General features: G+C 39.3%; 3 protein-coding genes across 5 annotated transcripts; 1 reads left to right on the top strand and 2 right to left on the bottom strand.

The window, feature by feature from the left end:
* Positions 1–532: 532 nt before the first annotated feature.
* Positions 533–8,446, bottom strand: phgdh (phosphoglycerate dehydrogenase). 2 transcript variants are annotated; one of them, XM_084362703.1, is made up of 12 exons: positions 8,190–8,446; positions 5,299–5,450; positions 5,157–5,222; positions 5,000–5,054; positions 4,724–4,822; positions 3,713–3,845; positions 3,470–3,618; positions 3,183–3,335; positions 2,913–3,051; positions 2,423–2,550; positions 2,102–2,324; positions 533–978 (listed from the first exon to the last, which is right to left on the bottom strand). In XM_084362703.1, exons 1-12 carry the CDS (start codon positions 8,325–8,327, stop codon positions 824–826), a joined length of 1,590 nt encoding a protein of 529 aa, XP_084218829.1. In that variant the 5' UTR covers positions 8,328–8,446; the 3' UTR covers positions 533–823. The 2 variants fall into 2 exon arrangements, with proteins under 2 accessions (XP_084218829.1, XP_084218830.1); XM_084362704.1 differs by lacking the exon at positions 8,190–8,446 and adding an exon at positions 7,928–8,044.
* Positions 8,447–10,288: 1,842 nt separating this feature from the next.
* On the top strand, positions 10,289–14,753 carry cfap210 (cilia and flagella associated protein 210). The gene is made up of 9 exons (XM_084361660.1): positions 10,289–10,464; positions 11,075–11,274; positions 11,374–11,547; positions 11,634–11,839; positions 12,095–12,251; positions 12,331–12,470; positions 12,559–12,751; positions 13,733–13,897; positions 14,002–14,753. Exons 1-9 carry the CDS (start codon positions 10,416–10,418, stop codon positions 14,353–14,355), a joined length of 1,638 nt encoding a protein of 545 aa, XP_084217786.1. The 5' UTR covers positions 10,289–10,415; the 3' UTR covers positions 14,356–14,753.
* Positions 14,754–15,752: 999 nt separating this feature from the next.
* ppig (peptidylprolyl isomerase G (cyclophilin G)) lies at positions 15,753–21,306 on the bottom strand. Of its 2 annotated transcripts, none has more exons than XM_084361658.1 (13): positions 21,177–21,306; positions 20,451–20,534; positions 19,958–20,032; positions 19,762–19,869; positions 19,396–19,440; positions 19,220–19,307; positions 19,076–19,105; positions 18,829–18,968; positions 18,568–18,745; positions 18,299–18,484; positions 18,119–18,209; positions 17,827–17,966; positions 15,753–17,681 (listed from the first exon to the last, which is right to left on the bottom strand). In XM_084361658.1, the coding sequence occupies exons 2-13, from the start codon at positions 20,509–20,511 to the stop codon at positions 16,694–16,696; spliced, it is 2,130 nt and encodes a 709-aa protein (XP_084217784.1). In that variant the 5' UTR covers positions 20,512–20,534; positions 21,177–21,306; the 3' UTR covers positions 15,753–16,693. The 2 variants fall into 2 exon arrangements, with proteins under 2 accessions (XP_084217784.1, XP_084217785.1); XM_084361659.1 differs by lacking the exon at positions 21,177–21,306 and adding an exon at positions 20,956–21,136.
* Between the last annotated feature and the right edge of the window lie 363 nt (positions 21,307–21,669).

Genomic DNA, 21,669 nt, shown 5'->3' with positions numbered 1-21,669 from the left:
ATTGTAATGTCAAAGAACATTCAAACTGAAGCATGACCGATCTCAGAAGGTCACATGTGTACGCAGTACTTTGCAAATTGTTGATGTTGGTGGTCTATGTTGGATTACATCCTAGTTATTCATGCTGTTGTGTAGTTTTATTGGAGACAAGGTTGTGTAATACCAGATTACATAATCTGATTACAAACAATAATTAACTATAATCAGACCAGAAGAAAATGTCTAATTGGATTATAGTTACATTGTAATGGATCACTTGATAACATTTTTGGCTACATCTTGTATATGGCACATTTTCTTTTTTTAAACTGCATCCCGCATCTTGAAAAATAATATCTGTGGAACTTAAAGTACAAAATGCAATATTTGCAACATTTGATTTTGAGGTAACTCAAAAGTAATCAAGACAGATTACACATTTTTGTAACCCAATGGATTAATTACAAAAAATTCCATGTAATTTGTATTCAGTAACTGACCAAACCCTGATGGAGAGGGTAAATTTAGTGAAATAAAATGCTTGTTCTTAAAGTGTTTTTAGTAAGTGTATTTTATTTTACATCTCCACTGTAAAAAGGGTCAAACAAACTGAACAGCATACAACAATGAAACGTTTCATTCAGTTTTACTTCAACAAAGTGCATGTAAAGCATCTAAACACTGGAATGTTATCAAAAGGCTTTATCTTTATCAAAAGTCTGAAGCTGCAAGGGTTCAACTTCTAAACGTGTGGTTAGTTGTAAACACTAAGGACCAAGACAGCTCGATTATGTTAGACACTCTTGGAGAATGTTTTTTTAGATAAGCTGGCAGCTGCTGTTCTTTAAATGGTGAGCTGTGCTGCCTCCTTAACCAAAGGCTTCAAGGCACTGAGGTCACGCAGGGGAGAGGACAACCCCACACAATACCACAGGTCTCCAGAGCGGTCCGCGGGAGCACTGAAAGACTCAATCTCCACTCCCTCTGTGGTCAGCAGTCCTGAACAGAGAACAATCGAAGAGAGAAAATAGGTGTGATTTTAGACAAAGGCTTAACTCAATACCAACTTTCAGCCAAATGTAAAGCCACAAAAAAAAGCTACAGCTCTTGCCTTGGTGACAGAATGCATGCTTTATTTTGACCAACAGTTGCTGCAAAATTTCTCTCACCATTACCAACTTGTGCCATGATTGTCACCTATAAACAGGGTCTGAATTACATTTTTGGCCAGTCACTAAACTTTTCCACAAGCTACTCAATTTTTTAGTCTGCCACTCCTGAAGTATATAGAATCATTTAGACTGATTCACTACCGGACTGCAGGAATATATAAAATATCATGTCACTATGTAATCTTGATCCCTGAATTATCAAGAATTGCTTTAAACAATAAACAACTTAACAAGAAAAACACATTTTCCATGAAAGCAGGTGACCTGAAGTTTTAACTTGCCACCTGACAACATGTAGCCTGCATTTGGCAGATGGTAGTTTCATTCCCTGCCTACATGTCCCCTTCAGATGCTTAAAAGTCATCAATATCAACATGACAACATCACATCTGCCGGTTCCACTGCTTCACTGAAGCTGTATTCAAACATTGAGGAGGCTGAATATGAATAAGTAGACTTTTATTCAAGTTTCAAGAAAATACGTTTGAAAAACATACCGAACATATATGCCAAACGTAAGGACATACATGCATATTAAACAAAAGTATTGGTCTAGAAGCCAAATTCCATAGTTGAGAACAGGTATTCTTCCTACAGTATCAATTTTCCATTTAGTGGTTTAACAAATAGTCTGGTGTATGGATGATAAGATATAATAATGGTTGAATTTTGATCTGTTTCAATTTGCCAACTTTGTCTCAAACTCCTGGAAAAGAACGGGAGATGGATCTAACAATTTAACTAAATTACAAACTCCTAAAAAAAGGTCTATCGACACTTTGGTTAGTGCCAAATTTGGTCTTTGACACACTGTGTGATGGATTTTTGCTACTTTATCTATGTAAAATTTTGAGGCTTGAAAGAGGTTTTGCATGTTTGATCGTGCTGATCCATTCAGAAACACACTAGTTGTAACCATCAGTTATGGCTTTTTCTAACAAGCTTCTTACCAGCCACTGAAGACAGGAGCTGAGGGTTTGCGGAGGCCTTGAAGAACAGCAGGTTTCCAGTGAGAGACACCGGCTGTCTGAACACACTGTCACTCAGCTCCAGCAGGACCGGAACGGCACCCTGAAATGAACCACTGGCTTTGTAGCGGCAGCCACTGGCCTCGATCTCCACCTTACACACTCCACTGGCTGCACCGTCAGATGCCCAGTGGGTCTGGTTAACCTGAGGAGTCAGTGTGTGAAAAGATTATTTTCCAAAAGAGACACACTCATAGTTGTTATGTGCCGTATGAGTTATACGTATATGAGTTGATGCTGTACCGTGATTCCAGACTCCTTGGCGAGGCTCAGTACATTGATCAGGTTCGGGCAACAGCCGGAATCACGATTCAGCAGTCCGACCAGTACTGATGAGGTCATGTAAGCAGCGGAGGACTTCATGCAATCCCCTGGTTTGAAGGAAACAGAACAGGAAGTGAGACATTTCAAAGCAAAACTGCTGATTTTAGAATGTCTCTCTTTTATAATTCAATTTTGTTTTTATTTACTGGAGCAGTGCTGCATGCCATAGAGCAGACACAGGACCTGTACACAGACAACCATCATGACATTAAATAAAACCTAGGAAGTGTGTCTTAATAATTAAATACAGCAGCTTGTGTACAACTTCATGGCTTCTATTAAACAGTGCTCGTTTCAAGTCACACCACCAGAGGGAGCTAAAACCCACCATTACAATATCATCTTCCCCTGATATGATCCCCCTCTTCAGGTCCCTGGTTACACAAACAGGTTTGACCAGTAGTTTTACCTTGAGTAGTGATTTGAACATGGTTGATTGGTCTCTTTGAAGTAGTGCATGACTGCAACACAGAACCGACCGCTTCTCCGAGTTTGATCAGTTGGTGAGACTCCTGAGAGAATGTGCTCGCCAAAACCTGTGCGTTTACCTACAAAATGGAGAAGACATGGTGCAAACAAATGTGACAACTGGATTGTTTCATTTAATCATAAGATCATAAGGAGGAATGCTCAACAGTTATTTGTTTAGAAAGCCATAAGAACACTGAACAGAACTTACCGCTCCAACCAGCTTGTTGCCCTTCACCATGTCGACAATCTGCAGAGCAATGTCCTCCCCACAACGAGCCTGAGCCTCCTTTGTGCTGGCTCCCAGGTGAGGACAGCTGATCACGTTAGGATGGTCGATCAATGGTCGGAACTTAGGAGGCTCCTACAGCCAAACATAAACACAAAGTAAATAAAATATAGGCTACAGCCTCTCGTATTAGACAGATACGTAATTAAAGACACAATCTGATTCAAAAGACAGATTATTTGTGTAAGGTAATGCTCCACTAGTCTTGCCTCAACAAAGACGTCGAGCCCTGCTCCTCCACACTGTCCGGACTCCAGAGCTCTGAGGAGAGCAGCCTCGTCGATGATTCCCCCTCGTGCGCAGTTCACGACCTTTACTCCTTTCTTGCATTTTGCAAATGTTTCATCATTAAGCAGACCTACGGCAAAAAAAGGGATTGAAAAAGAAATTCCATTATTTTAACGTACAATTTATGATGACTAGTTACTCATGAGAAACTCGGTAAAACTCACCGACAGTAGAGGGCATTAGAGGGGTGTGGACAGTGATATAGTCACACTGGGGCCAAAGCTGCTCCAGAGACATCGGCTCCACCCCCCAGCTGGAAGCCACCTCAGGTGGAGTGATCGGATCGTAGCCGATAGTCTGAAAAGCGTAAGATAAGAAAAACCTCTTATATCTTTCCATGTTTGTTTCATCGTTAATTGATTTGCTGTAGAAACAGAGCCTGGCCGTCGAATCAGATATTCAGCATTTCCTTTGATTATTGTAATAGGCGTTGTTTTCTGCTTGATTACCTATAAAATAAATTAGTTAAAAATGTGCTAGTTTGGCTGTGAGGTAGCTCGCCACATCATTATCTGATTGGTTACACCACTGATTCCCAGATGGTATGCCGAGGCACACTGCAAGTCCAGGTGTGCCATGGGATTTTGTTACAACTATACATTAATATTGCACTATACAAGAAGTAATGAATGAGTTTTAATTTACTCTATCAGTAGTTTGTATCATTCATTTACCAATACAGAGGAAATTCTATACGGAAAAAATCCTTTAAAAACCTTCAAGGGAAACTCAGGTGTAGGGAATTATTATAGTGTGACACATCAAAGGCCCCGATCACTTTCTTGTGTGCAGCATTTTTATTTTTGTGACTGTCTGGTTTAAACACGTGTGTTGCTGCATTTATTTAATTTTACAAAGTTTCAGATGAATTATTGAATCATTTTGTTGATAAATATTGTTTGGCAAATTGTATTTGGCATTTAGTAGATAAAAACAAACACAGTGATTAGATTATATTGTTAAAGAGGCTATTTTGCATGGATATGAATACAGGTGTGCCTTGACATTTTGGCTCATCCTTTGCCTCTGGCACACAAAGTTTGAAGATCACTCAGTTACACATCACCAATAGAGGCCTAATAAACTGAATCTGTAAAGTAACTAAAGTAAAGTAATACAAATTTCAGTTATTATGCTCTTTGATCACCTCTTTGAGCACAAATCTCATTACTTACCCTCATGCCAAACGACTGCATTCTGGAGGCGACTTCCTTTCCTATTCTTCCAAGTCCAACTATTCCGAGTACCTTTCCATACAGCTCTGCACCCATGAACTGTAAAATTAGAAAATAAACAATGACCCAAAAACTGAACAGATCCACGTGTCATCTCTGATTAGTGAAGACCAGCTGGACAATGGAGCCAACCATGCAACAGTAATGGCTTTGTGTGCCCACTGCAAACACAGTCGCTCAAACGGCACACTGGGGCAAACTAAACTCTCTGCTCACCTTCTTGCGATCCCAGTTGCCTTGCTTCATCGACATTGCAGCTTGAGGCACATTTCTGAAAACCGAATGATAAAATGATTTCACTCACACTACTTCAGTACATTAAAAAAAGACTGAGCGTGTTCACAATTGCTCATAAAAACATGACTCGTCTTGCCTTGAGAGGCTCATCAGCAGGGCACAAGTCAGCTCAGCAGCACTGATCGTGTTACCGCTTGGAGTGCTGGAGAAAAAGGTTCACAGTTAATGGACAGTACGTTATATTGAAACAAAAATCTGTGCAAACACTGGACACTTACTTCATGACAATAATACCCTTTTTGGTGGCAGCATCAACGTCCACATTGTCCACACCAGTCCCAGCTCTCCCGATGATTTTGAGATTGTCAGCTGCATTGATGACATCAGCCGTTACCTTCGTTGCAGATCGAACCACAAGGCCATCGTAGTTCTAGGATGGAGAGAAAAGCATACAGATTATCTCATAATGGTTTGTTGGTAACCTACTCGAGGATAGATTGCAAACCTGACAAACTGCCCAGTGGCCCCAATTTAATGCGAAGTTTTAGGAATTTTTACCACGACAGCAAAATCGAAACTGACATAATAACAGTCTAAAACAATTATTACCTCATTTTGAGTCTTCTAGAGGAGAATATTGTCAAAAATGTAGTTTTGAAACTTTGATTGTTTTAGTAGAAGTGTACGTGAACTAAATGTGTGTCTACTCATGTAAGACATGTTAAGGCAAGCGTGTTGTCACGCCTTACCAGTTTGGTGCAGTTCAAAATAACTGTGGTCCGTTTGGGCCGATGAGAAAGCTCTCAACTCTATTGTAGCATGAACAACCGAACCAAATCTACCTGAAAAGGATGGTGTTGGTCCTCTTCTCAGTGGATTTTGTTGTGAAAGCAGACGGACTAACCCAATGGCCTTTGTAATAGCAGATATGATTTCAGCATAAATTCAATAGCTTATCTACAGCTGATCACGAACTGTTAACAAAGCTGTCTCCTGATGTGTGTCGCCTTATAAAAGGCTATTCATACAAGATAGTTTAACCATACTAATAATATGTATATGCATCAGAGTGTGGAGAAGTTCCAGCATATTATCAGAAAGTGAAAGGGAATAAACGGTAAAAAGTGATTAAACAGCAAAAAACACACTTACTATACTAAGTTATTATTGTACAAAAGGCCTATTATTACCCCGTTTCCTGTCCGTTGTTAACATTTATAAAAGCCTACATGAGGTCTGAATGCAGAATAAAAACATACTTATAAAGACAGTAATCAAAGTTTTCCAGTGAGGTCAATATGACTTCATGTTTACTCCTCTTGGTTCACTTGTAAAGTCAGTGTGAACATGAACCGAATCAGAACTAAAAAGGCACCCAGTGTGTAAAGTTTTCTTTGTCCAGACCAAATGAACCAAACTACAGGTGAGAAAGCACCGTGACTGACACACAGACATTAGAGCAGGTAGTACTGTGTGGTTTCCAGAGGTGGAAGAAATACTCCAACTGTTTAAATAAAAGTAGTAATGCCAGAGTGTAGAAATACTCTGCTGCATTCCAAATTTAACATAGGTATAAGTTCGATAATATGAGCATTAAAATAATAGTATATACTCTATATTATAGGATTACTATAACCATCGATGCATTGATGTGTACATCACTTTAATGTTGCAGCTGGTAAGTCGAAGCCAATTACTTCATATGTACACTGGTACATTTTTCTTGATATGGCAATACTGTACAAATTGCCTCCGTAAGTGCATTCTTAACTGACTCCTAAAACTGTCAGTAGCTGCAACCTTTGGTCAGCGGAAATCCTTCAGAAACTTGATTATCTGATAAGTATGGAAGATAATAAAAACAAGATTAAGGACTATTTGACCACTGATACACAAAGCCTGTTAGAGAACACTGGTAAATTCATTGTCTTGATGTAATATGCTGCTTGTTAAGTTAAGTTTGTTGTTTGTTGTTTGATGTTGTTTGTTTTAAATCCATTTCATTTGAAACTTTTTATGCTGCTGTCTAAGCCAGGACTGCCTTGTAAAAGATTTTGAATTTCAATGGGAATATTCCAGGTAAAATTAGGGTTAAATAAAATGTTTAAAAACAAATACATACTTCATCTGCTGGGTAGCTTGTTAATATCCCGTCGGAGATCAATAAAGTTTCATCTTAACCTATAATTTTACACCGTAATTAATTTGCTGATGATATTTTGCAGAGCACTAGACTCACTTTTTAGGGTGCACCGGCACATGAGTTAGGTGCATCCAATGATAACATTTTATAAAATTATGTAAATGATTGCAAACAAATACAATTGTTGTTCAAAGGCAGCAGTCTACACAACAAGTTGAGCCTATTTGACCTGCTGAATGTCAGGGGCACCAGTCTGACCAATGAAAATGTTAAGTCACGATGACCCTCGAGCCCTGGTTTGTATTATCAATCTGGATCTGCAAAATAAATAGAGTGGATTTATCAAAGAGATGTACAATATTTGCCTCTAAAGTATGGTGGAGTAGAGCTATAAAGTAGAACAAAATGTACAGTTACAAATGGGCTGCAGTGGTTGAAAAGGGGCCCTCAGCTCAGTGTCTAACAATGACTGGTGCAACCCTGACTTGCCTGCAGAGCACTTCCATTCACTTTATATGGGACCAGTTGTATTGTTTCTTATCTGACAAATCTAATCTAAACAAAGGCAAATCTGTGTTTCTGTCGCATGCACATCCTCTGCGGTAACGAGCAGATAAAAGCCTCAGATGATCTGCAGCATGTGGCGGTGAGAGAAAGTGATGATGGGAAAACCGGCAAACTGAGGGATGAGTTGCATCATCCTCCCGTGGGGCGGTACTAGCTTAACAATCAAACCTCACACACACACACACACACACACACACCTTTTCCCGGTAAACACAACGTGCCAGGCTCGTGGTAACGTTAGTCCAACATGAAGGAGCACACACCTGGTATTAAACTTTAAATGAGAATAACCACAGGTGCTGCTTTCTCGGTCAAAAACACGAGCTTTTAAGAAAAAGATGCTAGCTTAAAGCGACTAAACTTTTTAACGTGATGGGAAAAAACGGTTGCGTAGAAACAAGAAACGACAGCCGGTGCACGTGAAGGTAATCATGTAACACGGGAGAGAGCCACGCTTACTTTTATCTCCCCGATTAATTCATCCTTCTTCATGTTCTGCTTCTCCGTCACTCGGATGCCATTTTCCTCCAGAATCGTCTTGCACCGAGGGTCCACACTTTCACTGATTAAAACAGTCTTGATGGAGACAGGAGCCATCTTTGAGCTTTCTGGTAGTTGGTAGTTGGTGGGCAACTAGTGTTGAATGGCTGCTGGCTCCGTGAAGTGATGGACACGGGAAGGTTTTTTTTGGTTTTTTCTTTCCCTCTGCCGGTTTTGAATGGTTATCAGGGATTTAAGACAGCCCCTTTTAAATGAAACCCGCCTCTCCTGCATCTCCTGTTCTGACGTAACGTAAAGTAGTCCGTCCTGACTGGAGACCACACGAGCCCCGATACCAGCTTGTGATGTGCGGTACGAGGAGGTGTGGAAGTACAGTATATATAAAAAATAAAGTACTTTTTATGTATAATTATTGTGAATTATAATATATCAATATACTGTACATACACAGTATAATACTCTATCATACCTTATATAGTAACAATCTATCATTATACTTTATATAGTAACAAATCATTATACTTTATATAGTAACAATCTATCATTATACTTTATACAGTAACAATATATCATTATACTTTATACAGTAACAATATATCATTCTACTGTATACACAGTATTTACAATTATTTGATTAATTTATAAATGCGCTATTTTGGCTCTGATGCAGCATGTAATTTGCATAGTAACTACTTAAGCTATCAAATAAATGTAGAGGAGTGGAAGTACAAAGTAGCAGAAAATAGAAATGCTCAAGTGAAGTACAACTACCTCAAAACTGTACTTAAGTAAGGTACTTGAGTAGATATACTTAGTTATATTTCATCACTGCCTTAAGCAATACATCATATCTGCCAAACTATGTTTGGTATACGTCCAATCCTAATCTGCAAAATTGGTCTAGCTAGTGACTATTTAAATAATGTAATAATAATTAAGAAATATTTAAGTAAAGTCAATACCTACAACAAATAAACAGATATCCTGTTATTACTTATGGATAAAAATATGGATCCTATAAAGATGTGTTATGGTGATACCACAGGAGAGATGTGATCACAACAAACAGACACACTGTAGGTCCATGTGAAGCTATGGAAATGAAATGTAATGTAGGTGTTTATGTTGAAAAGATTTTAATGCCTCAAGTAAAATCAATCTTGTTCTTATATTGTCCATGTCTTGTCTTTAACAGAAGGTCAGGCGAGTCCATTTTCCAGTCCAAATTAAACAGACGCTGTTCATCACCTGACTCATTATGCTGCACATGACAGGCCCTTAATCTCAGTGTCAGCTCAGTTTTCAGACATATCTATCACAGCCAAACCATTTTATCTTCTTTCACGTCGAGATTTTACAACACATCTCACTTGTTTGTCTGCATAATCCATATGAAAATCCATTTTGTATATCTGTGTCAGTCAGCTGGGCTTGTTTCCCTTCCTCCGAACAGGAGTCTGCTGTTATCATGTCACTTAGTTCACATGAGTGTGCAGTTTGGTCATATGAGCCTGGATTAACTCGCTAGAGTGCCATATAAACCCCCATATTCCTCCCACTCTCTGTGCAACGAAAAAGTAGCAAACCAACCAAAAATGGTAAAGGGTCTTGTAGTTCTTCACTTCTCCAGTCCACTGACACTTAACAATATTTGTCACATTTACCCATTCACACATACTGCCATGCTAATAAGGAGCAATTTGGGACCCAGTATCTTGCTCAAGTATACTTCAATTAAACTACTTCAACTACTTCTACTACTAATAATCTTATATTTTTAATCAAATTGTATTTGTAGACACCTGTCACTCACTAAAATAATTAAGTGCTTGGAATATTGTGACCTGCACTGACCTCAAATACATAGGACTTTTGTTTGGCATAAAATTAATTAATTTATTAATTCATTCATTTATTGCTCCACAGCAAACCAAATAAATACCTAATGAGTCCACATATAAGCAGGTTATAACTGAGGTGTGTGGAGTGAGTTCAGGGACACACAGCGCCACCTGTCGTCAATCAGCAGAAAGGCTCCGGATTGGTTGAAGTGTTGCCTGGATACAGGGAAACAGACGCGGACCTTCAGACAGTTGTATGTAACTAGTGAAGAGTTAACGCTGGCAAGCTTTATTTAGCAGTAATATTTGTTTCTTTATCTACTGGGTGATATATCGAATACAAATGGCATCAGTGGTTCAGTACGGCCGACGAAGAGGCTCCAGTAAGAGAGGTGAGAGCTAAAGGATCAGAGTTTTAGGTTAACCTCACTGAAGGGAAGCTAGCTGCTTTAAGCTAGCTTAGTTTTTAATAGTAACAACAGCAGTCTTGGAACTCTGTAACGTAACATTGAACATTGTTTAGTAAGAGTGGCTTTGAAAACATGTGATACACCCGGTTGTTTTAGTTTTATGCATCCGTCCAATGTCAAGCGCAAACCTGTAACCATTTAAAAAAAAAAAAAAAAAATACTGTACATTATTACTTTTGCATTTATTTTAGCCAGGATTTTAGAAATACCGAATCCAAATCCCCCAGTGCAACCTCACCCCATGAAGAAACTTTTGTCTATACCAAAAACTCCTGTGGATTGTCACGATCCCTCCATGGCAGCTACAGCCCTGCTCATAGAAACACTTATCAACCTTTGTTTGGCACACAGCGACTACTGTCCCTTCCATCATGGAAGAAATACATATGCATACCATAACAAAAAAGCATTATTAATCCAGACATTTTCAGGCCCCTTAAATAAACCATACTCTAGATGTAGTGTCTGACTGACAGGAGGTCTTCTTCAGTTTATTTCCTGTTTTTTTTTATTTTTACAATTGTGTCTTCAGCTGAGGAAGCCAGCAGGATGATCCAACCACCGGACCTCCGACAAATCACTGTTTTAACCAAGGCTGAATGGCTGAGGATTCAAGATGAACTGAACAACGTTAAAAAAGACGAGGAGAGTATGAGAGAGGCGGGGAAACAGAGAGAGGCCCTTCACCAGCAATCTAAGGAGGTGGTGAAACTGTGGTCCAATACCATCGCTGTAAGTTGTCTCTACAGGGATTTTCTCAGATTTAATTGGCTTTATTACATTTAGATGTGCTTGTGAGCTTAACATACTGTATGTTTACATTTATCAAAGGGTCAAAGGCAAAAGAAGCTTGAGGCAAAGAAGATTCGGGACGAGCTTGAGGAGGAGAAAAGGAAAGCGATTGATAGAGAAGAGGCCAAATATCAGGAGCAGAAGCGGAAAGAGGCCATTGAAAAAGCCAAGACTCAGTTGTTTTATCAAACTGACCGTGTTAGAGGATTACATGTTGGTATCACTTGAGAATTATTGTGTCACTTGTACATGTTTGGCTATTTGTTGATGTTTTAGCATAAACAATGATACTTTCACAGAGTGGGCTCCTGCTGGCAGAGGTGCAGAAGGAGAGGGAGATTCAGATTGAGCTGAAGCAAAGAATGAAGAGTGCATCGAAAGATGTGGATAAAGACTTCTGTAAAATTGTGAAAACCAGGGAGGAGGAAGCCTTGAGACAGGAGGAGGAGAAAGCGCTTCAGAAAAAGCTTGAAAGACAGGCTGTTGTTGAGGACCTGAAGCAACAGTAAGTCTTAAATCATACCCAAGAACCAGCTGCAGATACACCGGATGTCAGGGTTTTTCACTGAGTTGTATACATGATGGTGCTCTCTGTTTCAAAGGTATTAAATTACTGTTTTATTATGTCTAAAATGTAGTAAAATTGCATTAGAATATGAATCCTATTTTAAAGTGAAGATACATTTCAATAAGAAACAGAAACGAAGGTCTGAGTAAAAGTCTTGTGCTTAATACGAATCATACCATTCCTTTTCTTTAGGATCAAGGAAAACGAGAAGGTGAGAGAGCAACTGAAGGTAGAGGACAAAAACGACGGAGAGGAAGCCCAGCGTCTGCAAGAGCTCTATCAGTGGGAGCAACGGATGAAGCAAGAAAGTCAAGCGAAGGAGAAGAGAAACCTTATGCAAGCTCACCAGGTAGGGTCACAGATTATCTAGTATTGGTGTTCTTAATCTATAAAACACACGTTTATGATTGTTTTCTCTATATTCACAGGAACATCTGAGCAACAGGGACCTTGTGAGGGCGACAGACGCACAAAAACAGGAGGCAGAGGAGGAGCAAAGGAAATGTTTTCTGGCTGCAAAACAGAAAATGATGAAGTTACGGAAAGACAGAGAAAAAGAATTGCTCAGGTAAGAACCAACCGAACAATGAATACATCTCAAGCATACAGTAGCAGTGAGTCCCTGGTTATCACCAGTGCGTCGTTTAACTCTTCAGAGAGGCCCAGGAGCACACGGAGAGGATCATGAGCAAACTGACAGTCACACAGCAGCAGCAGACCGTCAATGAGGAGCAGAGGATTGCAAAGGCTGTTGCTGAGCGGGACGCAAAACAGGCACAACAGCAGTGGGAGGAGGAGGAGAAGAAGGACACCATGTTGAAGTCCATCACTGCACACAGAGAAATGATGGTAAGGCAAGTCCAGCTGCGTTCAAAAGAAAAGTTACTTGAACATGCGTCAAGGAACTTTTAACTGGTTATGAAATGGTCTCAGTTTAATACTGATATCCTCTATACGATTTCTATATATAAGCAGACAAGACCATCAGTGAGAAGACTGGCTATTTCTATATAGTTACTCAAATGTATGCCCTCTTTATGAATGAGAATAGATACCTCCATCTCAAACGATGTAACCGTAACTGCCGTAACTGACAGAAATTGATGATGATGTCATTTCCATTAGTTTCTGATGTCTACCATTGTTCAAACTTCTTTGATGCGTTGCTTGAACTGCTGGCTACACTGCCCTCCACAATTTCTGGTCGTTCTTCTCCGTTTTGTCCGCATCAATAAGCTTTCAGATAACTTGCACAAAAACAGACAAAATTAACACAGAGTATAGACAGGGGGTTGTGTCTGTATACATAACTAATGTTTAGCATAAATGTGCCTTCAATGGGCTCGGATAATTCATAAAATTAAACTGTTTTTTATGGTGGAGTGCTGAGGATGAATTGAGGCCTGAGCCTGAGGACAGAAGCTGCTCCGTAGTCTGGTGGTACGGCACTGAAACAAAGTGTACTTAGTTTCTAAATCATCATATTAAAGTTTGTTATGTTATGTAGGCACAAATAGATTTATTACCTTGTCTTCATGGATTCTGCAAAACATCTGTGTTTATTAAAAAAACTTTCTTTTACTCGCTTTCAAAACAAAAGTGAGTGCTAACAAGATTTAGCTCTTTACCACAGCAGGCACTTGAAACAATACAGTTTTTGTCCACAGGGGGTGCCAGAATAAAAACAGAAACAACAACAAGAAAAAGAAAGTCCCTTGTAGCTTCTTAAAAGATTCTTGGTCATTTATGTGGGGTTTAAAATTGTTTTGTTAATCCAGCCGCAGCCAAATGACATTTATCACACCTGTAATAAAAACTGTGCTTCATCAGAGACAAGAAAAGGAGCAGAGGGACAAAGAAGAGAAACAGAACAACCAAGACTCACTTCAGGCTAAGAGGGAGGCTGACAGGATGTTTTCTGAGAAACAACAACTGAAGACTCAGCAGATCAAAGACGATTTGAGAAAACTACAAGACTTCAACGCCAAACAAATGGTAATGTTAAAATCACTTCCCCCACATTTACAATAACAATTATGGTTTGGTTGTAGTTGTGGTATTAAACTCGCTTGTCGTTAATCTTTTTCTCTCAAATATAGGCCGAGCAAAGTGCCAGGAACCAGCAGCTGAGAAGAGAGGAAGATGAGTTTGAAGAAAAGAACACAGAACTAATGGTTGAAGATGAGAAGCAGTTTCAACAGTATTCACAGCAAGTCATCAGTGCAGCAGCAGAGGCTCAGCAAAATGTGTTTCCACTCTGCAGAGCTATGAGGGAAGGGATCTGTGGAGGATTTGGTCTTGTTTCTAGTGGAGTCAAGCCCGTCTACCTTGTTCAGGACCGAACTGGTGCTCAGATGCCCAAATATGTCTCTGGCACTACGCAGGACATTAAAAAGCGTCATGAGGCTGTAGATATTCAAGAAGCAAAGAAGCGAATTGGATTTACATGGTGATAGGTCCCTCGCAACTAATTGGTTATTCCCCTAAATTTAATGTTTTAGTCATAAAAGAATAAAATATAAATATTTTGACAAAGGCTGTATATGAAATCACCCCACTACTCCACATATAGGCCTGATAGACACTAAATAGTGAATAGCAAATTGGGTTTTTGGACACTATTGAAACTATCCTGCGTCATAGCTTACAGGTGCAGTGTTGTGACCATGTTGCTGCATATTTAAGACAGTGACCTAAACTAAACAATCCTGATATATGTGCACCCTTGGACTTGTTATTGCATGCCCTCTCACTCTCCTCACTATTTTGTCCCATTGATGAAATTTTTGAGGGCACTTTGTGGTGCATAATGTTCACTGTACATTATATAATAAATCTATATAGTAAATGATTTGTGAGTGAGTGATTTTGGAAAGAAAAACATGTGCAGGGATGTTTTACACAGTGTTGGTTAAATACATGATGTTAAGTAGCTTTACACAACATTCTCACAACATTTGCGCAATGATGAAGTCACAATGCTCTACCGCTTATTACACACTGTTATCATTTATAAATTTTGTAATGAAATTCAACTGGGCTGCGAACACCCAAAAAATATTTTTGTTTGAAAATAGATTCCCTATGGAGGACTAAAAATAAATGGAAAATGGGTTTCAAAAGAAAAGTAAATATTCCAAAAAGTACACCAAAAAATATTAAAAACAAATGTAGGCAATTTATAAAATGTAACATAAATTGATATTTCTGTTTTAAATTGTTTCTGTATTTTTTCTTCTTCACTTTTGTTTTGGTTCCATTATTTAATCCATTTGTTTGTTTAATATTTTAATGAATGTGCCTATTTACATATTTATGTATTGCAGAATGCAAGGGGAAAGGCGTACAGAACTGAATACAGAAATAACTAAGTAAATTAATGCAATTAAAATAGATAAATATATAAAATGGTAAATTCAGTAAAGTAAATAAATAGAAGGATTAATAGAGGTAAATAAACACAAACGTCAATTCAAAAATAAATAAAGTATATATTTAGTATTAGTATTTAGTTTATGCCTACGTTTACTTAATATCAACTTGGTGTTTATTTAATTGCATAAAATTTATTTTAGCCATTTATGTTCCTTTTTTTTATTTAAGCAGTGTCAGTACTCATCATTACATGTTTTGTGAATGTTGTCCATCAGCTAAACATTGGCTGAACTATGAACTAATCACACAGCAGTTGACTGAACCTGAAAGTGGATGACAAAATGTAAACAGTTCTGTGTGAATTTCCTTTTATCACTGCTTTTATTATTGCTCTGTTTTTGGATGCTAATGTTTGGGCCTCGAACAGATATGATTGTATGTTGTGACGGCAATTACAAAATATTAAAACAACTGATTAAAATCAAAGTTGAGCCTTTTAATTCGTTCTACATGGCAGTCGAGTTTTTAAAACCAACTTGCACAAAACACAATTTATACAAATTGATTTTATGTTGTACTTACAGCATGACATTGACACATGAGCCATCCAAAAAACAAAACAAACCAGAGGTATCTCAAAACTGGCTAACAAATAAGATTACAGTAAAACGTTGTGGATGTACATTAAAAAAGTACATACTTTATCTAATTATGGCAGGGATCAGCATGCAAGAAATTATCAATGTTCACTTTCAGTTTGATTGCTGTAGTAAAAAATAAGTTGACAGGTAAACATCAGACATTTGCCAAACTCAGAGACGGTCCTTACAACTGTGTTTAATGACATCAAATCAAATTTAAGGAGAAAATGTCCTTGTGGGGAAAATAAAGACACTTGAAGGATCCTTGTTGCAGTAAAATCTTGAATCTGCTTTTTACAAACAGTCTGAAAGGTTAACTTTTGTAAAGCCAAAATATAATTTACAAAAGAATCCACAAGAAATAAAAAACAGCCTTCAAACTGACTTCCTCTTTCACTGGTCGTGTACAATTAAAAGAAAGTCTTCTCCTTTTTCTAAACCGACCATGCAGCCTCAGCTCCCCATCAACAGTGTAACACACTTAAAGGGGGACAAATACACAACTTCCATTCAGTGACAAATTGAATTTTAGCCAAAGCTCACATGATGCTACAAGTCTGTCACTGCTGCCATTTCTCTTTTCTAGCATCTGTTGCAATTTCACAGTTTTTCACTTAGACTTTTATATCACGTTAGCTTTGGCTGAGTTTTTTGCACTGAATGAGGAATGTGAATAAGTCCTTCTTTAAATGGAAAGCTGGTGTTGCACACTACACGTATAGTGGGTATAAAATAGGGACTTCAAAGCTCCCCAATCTACTCCTTTAGGATGTGGTCAGTCACTGTCAGAGCTGGAACTAGAGCTCGATTTATTCCTCTTGCTGTCGTTTCTGTCTCTGCCTTTCGTACTATCTGGTCTTGGTTTAGACAGACTTCGTCTGTCTTTGGACTTGGAGGTACTATTCCCTCTGCTCCGTCTGGAATCTGGGCTCTTCTGACTCTTCCTCTTCTTGTCTCTATCGCTCTCCGAGCTGCTGCTGCGTCTTCTCCTTTGGTTGGCAGTGTCTCTGTCTCTGTCCTTCCTATGAGACGACCGATCTTTGCTGTGGTCTCTCTTGTTGCTCTTGCTTCTGGAGCGCCTGCTTCTGTGCGAGTCTCTCGGCTTGTTTCTGTCTGGACTTCTTGTTCGGCGGTCCTTATCCCTCGATGTTCCTCGCTTCTTATTCTCTCTTTCACTGTTGTGTCGTCTGTCCTGACTCTTGCTGCGCTCTCTACCCCTCTCTCTCTCTTTTTCTCGTCTTTCTTCTTTGTCTTTTGACGCTGCAGGTCTACTCCTATCCCTGTTCCTGCTACCAGATCTGTGCCCATCTTTTGTGGTTGTTCTTTCCTTGCTTCGTGACTTTGTCCTAGTTCTCTCACCATTTCTTCCTTTGGCGTCTTCCCTATGCTTTTTATCAGACTCTTGACCTTTATTTCTATCTTTGCTATGATCAGATTCAGACTCCTTTTCTTTCTTTTTAGCATCTCGATCTTTGCTCTTTGAGCGACCTCTTCTGTCATCACTTTTATGCTTGTGATCCTTCTCTCGGCTTTTTGACCTCCTCCTCTTGTCTCTGCTTTTACTGCGGCTTTGAGATGTATCCCTTTTCTTTGCCTTGTGTTTACTATGCTTCTCATCCTTCTCGCCAGTGTCCTCTTCTTTGCTTTTGGATCTACGTGACCGAGTTTTCTTGTCTTTTTTACCCTCTGCTGGGTTTTCAGAGGTGCGCCTCTCTCTTCTCGGAGCTTTAGCAGCATCACCCTTGTCATCATTCATGTCACCTCTGTGAAATTAAGTGTAGAGTAAATATCACCAACAGAAGATAACAATTGACACCAGGAGACATTATGGAGCTACATGACGGCTATAGAAGACCACACATTGACTATAAATTGTATTTCTTATAAGTCAAAATGAGGTTATCTTACTTGTCACCCTTAATCCAGCGCTCTCCAGTGACTGCCCTCATCCTCTGACGGTGCATCTCCTGACGCCAGCGTGGAGGAGTTTCACTACGCCGAAAGCGATCTCTCGATCTTGAACGAGAGCGTGACGGAGTCCGGTACCACTGGATGGGAGAAACAACAAAGCACTTACTGACTGGAACTATTAAGTCTGCAATCAAACCATGTTTAAATGTTAAAATGTAATTTTATGTGTCACTGCTTTATGTGAGCAACTTCAAGTATTCCAATCTAATTAAACGCAATGTGCACCTACCCTTGGACCCCTGCCTTTTATCTTCCTCCCAGATCGTGTCATCACCAGTCTTCTGTGATATGATGACTGAGAATTATATGTTGTGCCAGTACTAGAGAGAAAAAAACAGAAACAAAGCATGAAATTAACAGAAAATGTTTTCGATGTTTGACATGACAGCTGCTTTTCATTCAAACTAACCTCTCTCTTGGCCTTTCCTCCTTATTTCGCGGATCCTTTTCAGCCTCCTCGTTTGACTTCTGGACCGCCTGGGGGCTCCTCCTCATGAGGAATCGATTCTCTGGGATGGGTGGGATTTCTTCAGGACGTACAGTAGATGTAACCACCTCCTCTTGCTCTTTTTCTTCAGCACTTTCAGCCTCTGACCTAGGGAAGCATAGCAGCTCAGAATAAAGGACTAGTTACTGTATATGCTTTAGGTGGGTTAAGTGTGATATTAAATTAGGTACCTTTTCTTTTCCTTCTTCTTCTTTTTCTTTTTCAGCTTTTTTGCCTTCTTTTTCTTCTTCTTTGATTCCTTCTCCGATTCTTCAGAATCAGAGGAGGATTCTGATGAGCTCTCAGAGTCGCTGGAGCTGCTGCTGGAGCTGGAAGATGCTCGCTCTTTCTTTTTTTCATCTTTTTTTGCTGCAAACATTTAAGAGTCTGTCAGATGCACGCCTATATACAATCTAATCTGGAGGACTGAAAATGCTTCCACACAAACAAACCTTTAGATTTTGGGACGAGCTCTCCACAGTTCATCACTTTCACATCAGCATACGGCCTGCTGTTAGGGTCCGTTTTCTGGTTCTCCATAGTTTGAACAACCTCTTGGCCGGAAATCACATGACCAAAAACCACATGGACACTGAGAAAACAAAGAAGTGATTTATCTATGTTGATTCAGGCCAAGCAAAATATATTGTGTGTACATTAAATTGGTAAGAATTTCAGATGCAATCAAGCAGCACTTACCCATCCAGATGTGGCGAGGGCTTTGTTGTTCTGAAGGTTCACAGCAGAAAAAAGAATTATTAATATTTGTATGGCTACAAAATGATCCAATAATAGCATATAATAGCATCAAATCTATAATATACAGTAATAAACAGTGCTTACATGAAAAACTGTGATCCATTTGTATCTTTGCCCCGATTGGCCATAGACAGCAGGTACTCCTTGTTGTGTTTAATTGCAAAGCTTTCATCTGGGGGAAAAGGAGAAGATTGTACTGCCATCTTGAAGCCAACGTCGGTTTGGATAACAAGTGACAGCTCTGACAGTGGCCTCTTTACCTTCAAAAAAGCCTCCATAGATGGATTCGCCTCCTCTTCCGTTACCTACGATGTCAGAGAATAAATAAAACATAAGCAAGGAGGAAAGACATATTTACTGTCATATAAAACATCTGTTGATTAGTGGTTATTCAAATAGAATGGGTTGGATTGATGTTACACTTTAGTTGATGCTTTCATTATTAAATGGTGACACCATCTGCATACGTAGCAGGTAAAAACTGACAGATTTCTGATGCTAATTACACGGACAGACACAGTAAGAAACTATATCCTCCCCTTCTTTGAAATGGACCATATTTGGACTTGTCTACCAGTGCTAAGCTACGTAAATCATTGACAACCATTAACTTTTTATGAACTCACCTTCACTGAAGTCTCCTCCTTGAATCATGAAGTCTTTCACAATCCGATGGAAGAGACATCCTTTGTAGTGCAGGGGTTTCTGAGTTCCTTTGCCGATGCCTTTCTCACCTGAATAAAACCAAAGTACGAATCAGTGTTGAAAACCGCGTCATGGAAAGTTTTTACATATTCTTGTGGAGAAAATAAGAGTTTTCACCTGTGCAGAGACATCTGAAGTTTTCACAAGTTTTGGGACAGATGTCTGAGAAGAGCTCCACCACAACTCTGCCGACTGAAGAAAGAGTATTGTTACTTAATTTTCTTTATTGTTATAATAAATTACCCTCACTTGTCAGTTCATTGGGTATGTCTAGCTAAAATCAATGCAGTCTGATACAACATCCTTGCAAGGTGTCCAACTGAAACCCTACACGAATGGTGCTGATGCAACTTTATGAATATTCTGTAGTTTGCGGTGCAGATAAAATGTATTGCATTAAATTAACACAACAGCAACACAAACTATATCCTCTGAAATTACTTTGCAGTTTAACCAACACCTCTCTAAAATAGTTTCAACGAAGACGGATCTGTATAACATTAATTGGGGGCATTTGTTGCATGGCTTTCGTATTGGACTGCACTGATTTGATCAACAATCATCTAATAAACTAACAACTAAGTGAGGGCATCAGAGGTTTCTGTCTTACCGAGCACATTACTGATTCCGATGTCAAGGAAGCAGCGAGCACGCTGAACCTTGATCCCCATGATCACCTCTACTGATCAAACACCTGGAGGAGAGAAACATAGATAACACAAAGATGAATGTCAAGAAAGCTTGATGACTTGATGCCAGCAGGATGTCATTTAAAAGGGGGTTTAGCTCGAATATCCTGCACACCTACATGGCATAACCAGTTCAACGACGGCTTTAAATGCTATTAATAACGAGATATTGCAAGATAAATAATAAACGTGTTGACTACAAATGTTTTCAGATCACTGACAGGTTATCATATTAATAAGACGAACGTCACTGACGAGGTTATATGCAAATTAGACTAGCTAACGCTAATGTCCGTTTGTTTTATGACTCGCAAGCTAGCATTAGCTAACTAGCAACGCGTTTCCCACTTGACCTGTGGAGCCAACTGCGAAGGTAAGTTTCATGTGTAAGTTAATAATCACAAATGCCCCTCTTCACACACTCACCAGTCTGGGTTGTATCGTTACGGTTTCACGTAGATACACGGTCACCCGTAGCATCTATCTAACGCTAGGCCTGCTTGCTAATGGTTAGCATTAGCTAGTTCATCCTCGGGCAGACATCACGTAGCGTTAGAGGGCTTATTCTACATCACGTAAAACACACAATTTCACATTAACTGCACACATAATATCGTTAAGACGTGGTTAATGCAAAATCACATCACCTGGGTACCCGAAGATATCACTCCATACAGCGAGCGGGTCTCACAAACGACGTAAATTAAGTTTCATTCAGTACTGGACTGACTGTTTTCTAAAGATGGCGCGGCGGGGACGTCAATGTATTTCTAGAACCGTGCGCCAGTCAACGCAGCGGGGCGCGTAGCTGGGAAATCTTTGTGTGAGTTGTGCCCTGAATCAGGCCTGTCAGGCTGTGCAGTGTCGGCCAGGCTGCTTAAATCATCCACATTCAGTCCAGTTAATGATTCAATGAGGTGTTCATCTATGTTTATTAAAATCCAAGTGGCGAAATGGAATAACTCGATTTGACCTCACATGCCAATTTTGCCACATTTGTGACCTCACCCAATGGAGAATAGTATGGCTGTATATTTCCCTGTTTTTGAATTGTGGGTTGCATGTTTAATGATTGTCTTCTGTCTGTCTAGAGTAGTAAAATGTCTTGCTGGGACTAAACAACATTTTAAAAAAAACATT

Source organism: Pagrus pagrus, assembly GCF_965226575.1.
Source record: "Pagrus pagrus genome assembly, chromosome: 9".
Classification (NCBI taxonomy): Eukaryota; Metazoa; Chordata; class Actinopteri; order Spariformes; family Sparidae; genus Pagrus; species Pagrus pagrus.
Note: the sequence above shows the minus strand (reverse complement) of the source record. Positions and strands in the feature narration are given on the sequence as shown.

Bases quoted from the DNA above. Each gene is read 5' to 3' on its own strand.
- phgdh (XM_084362703.1), bottom strand. From the start codon at position 8,327: ATGGCTCCTGTCTCCATCAAGACTGTTTTAATCAGTGAAAGTGTGGAC. The intron at 5,223-5,298 runs GTAAGTGTCCAG...CTTTTTCTCCAG, and splicing joins AAGGGTATTATTGTCATGAA to CACTCCAAGCGGTAACACGA. The intron at 2,551-2,912 runs GTAAAACTACTG...CCTTCAAACCAG, and splicing joins TGTTCAAATCACTACTCAAG to GGGATTGCATGAAGTCCTCC.
- ppig (XM_084361658.1), bottom strand. From the start codon at position 20,511: ATGGGGATCAAGGTTCAGCGTGCTCGCTGCTTCCTTGACATCGGAATC. The intron at 20,033-20,450 runs GTAAGACAGAAA...CTCTTTCTTCAG, and splicing joins CGGAATCAGTAATGTGCTCG to TCGGCAGAGTTGTGGTGGAG. The intron at 19,308-19,395 runs GTAAAGAGGCCA...CTTTTCCCCCAG, and splicing joins CTATGGAGGCTTTTTTGAAG to ATGAAAGCTTTGCAATTAAA.
- cfap210 (XM_084361660.1), top strand. From the start codon at position 10,416: ATGGCATCAGTGGTTCAGTACGGCCGACGAAGAGGCTCCAGTAAGAGA. The intron at 11,275-11,373 runs GTAAGTTGTCTC...CATTTATCAAAG, and splicing joins TGTGGTCCAATACCATCGCT to GGTCAAAGGCAAAAGAAGCT. The intron at 12,752-13,732 runs GTAAGGCAAGTC...GTGCTTCATCAG, and splicing joins CTGCACACAGAGAAATGATG to AGACAAGAAAAGGAGCAGAG.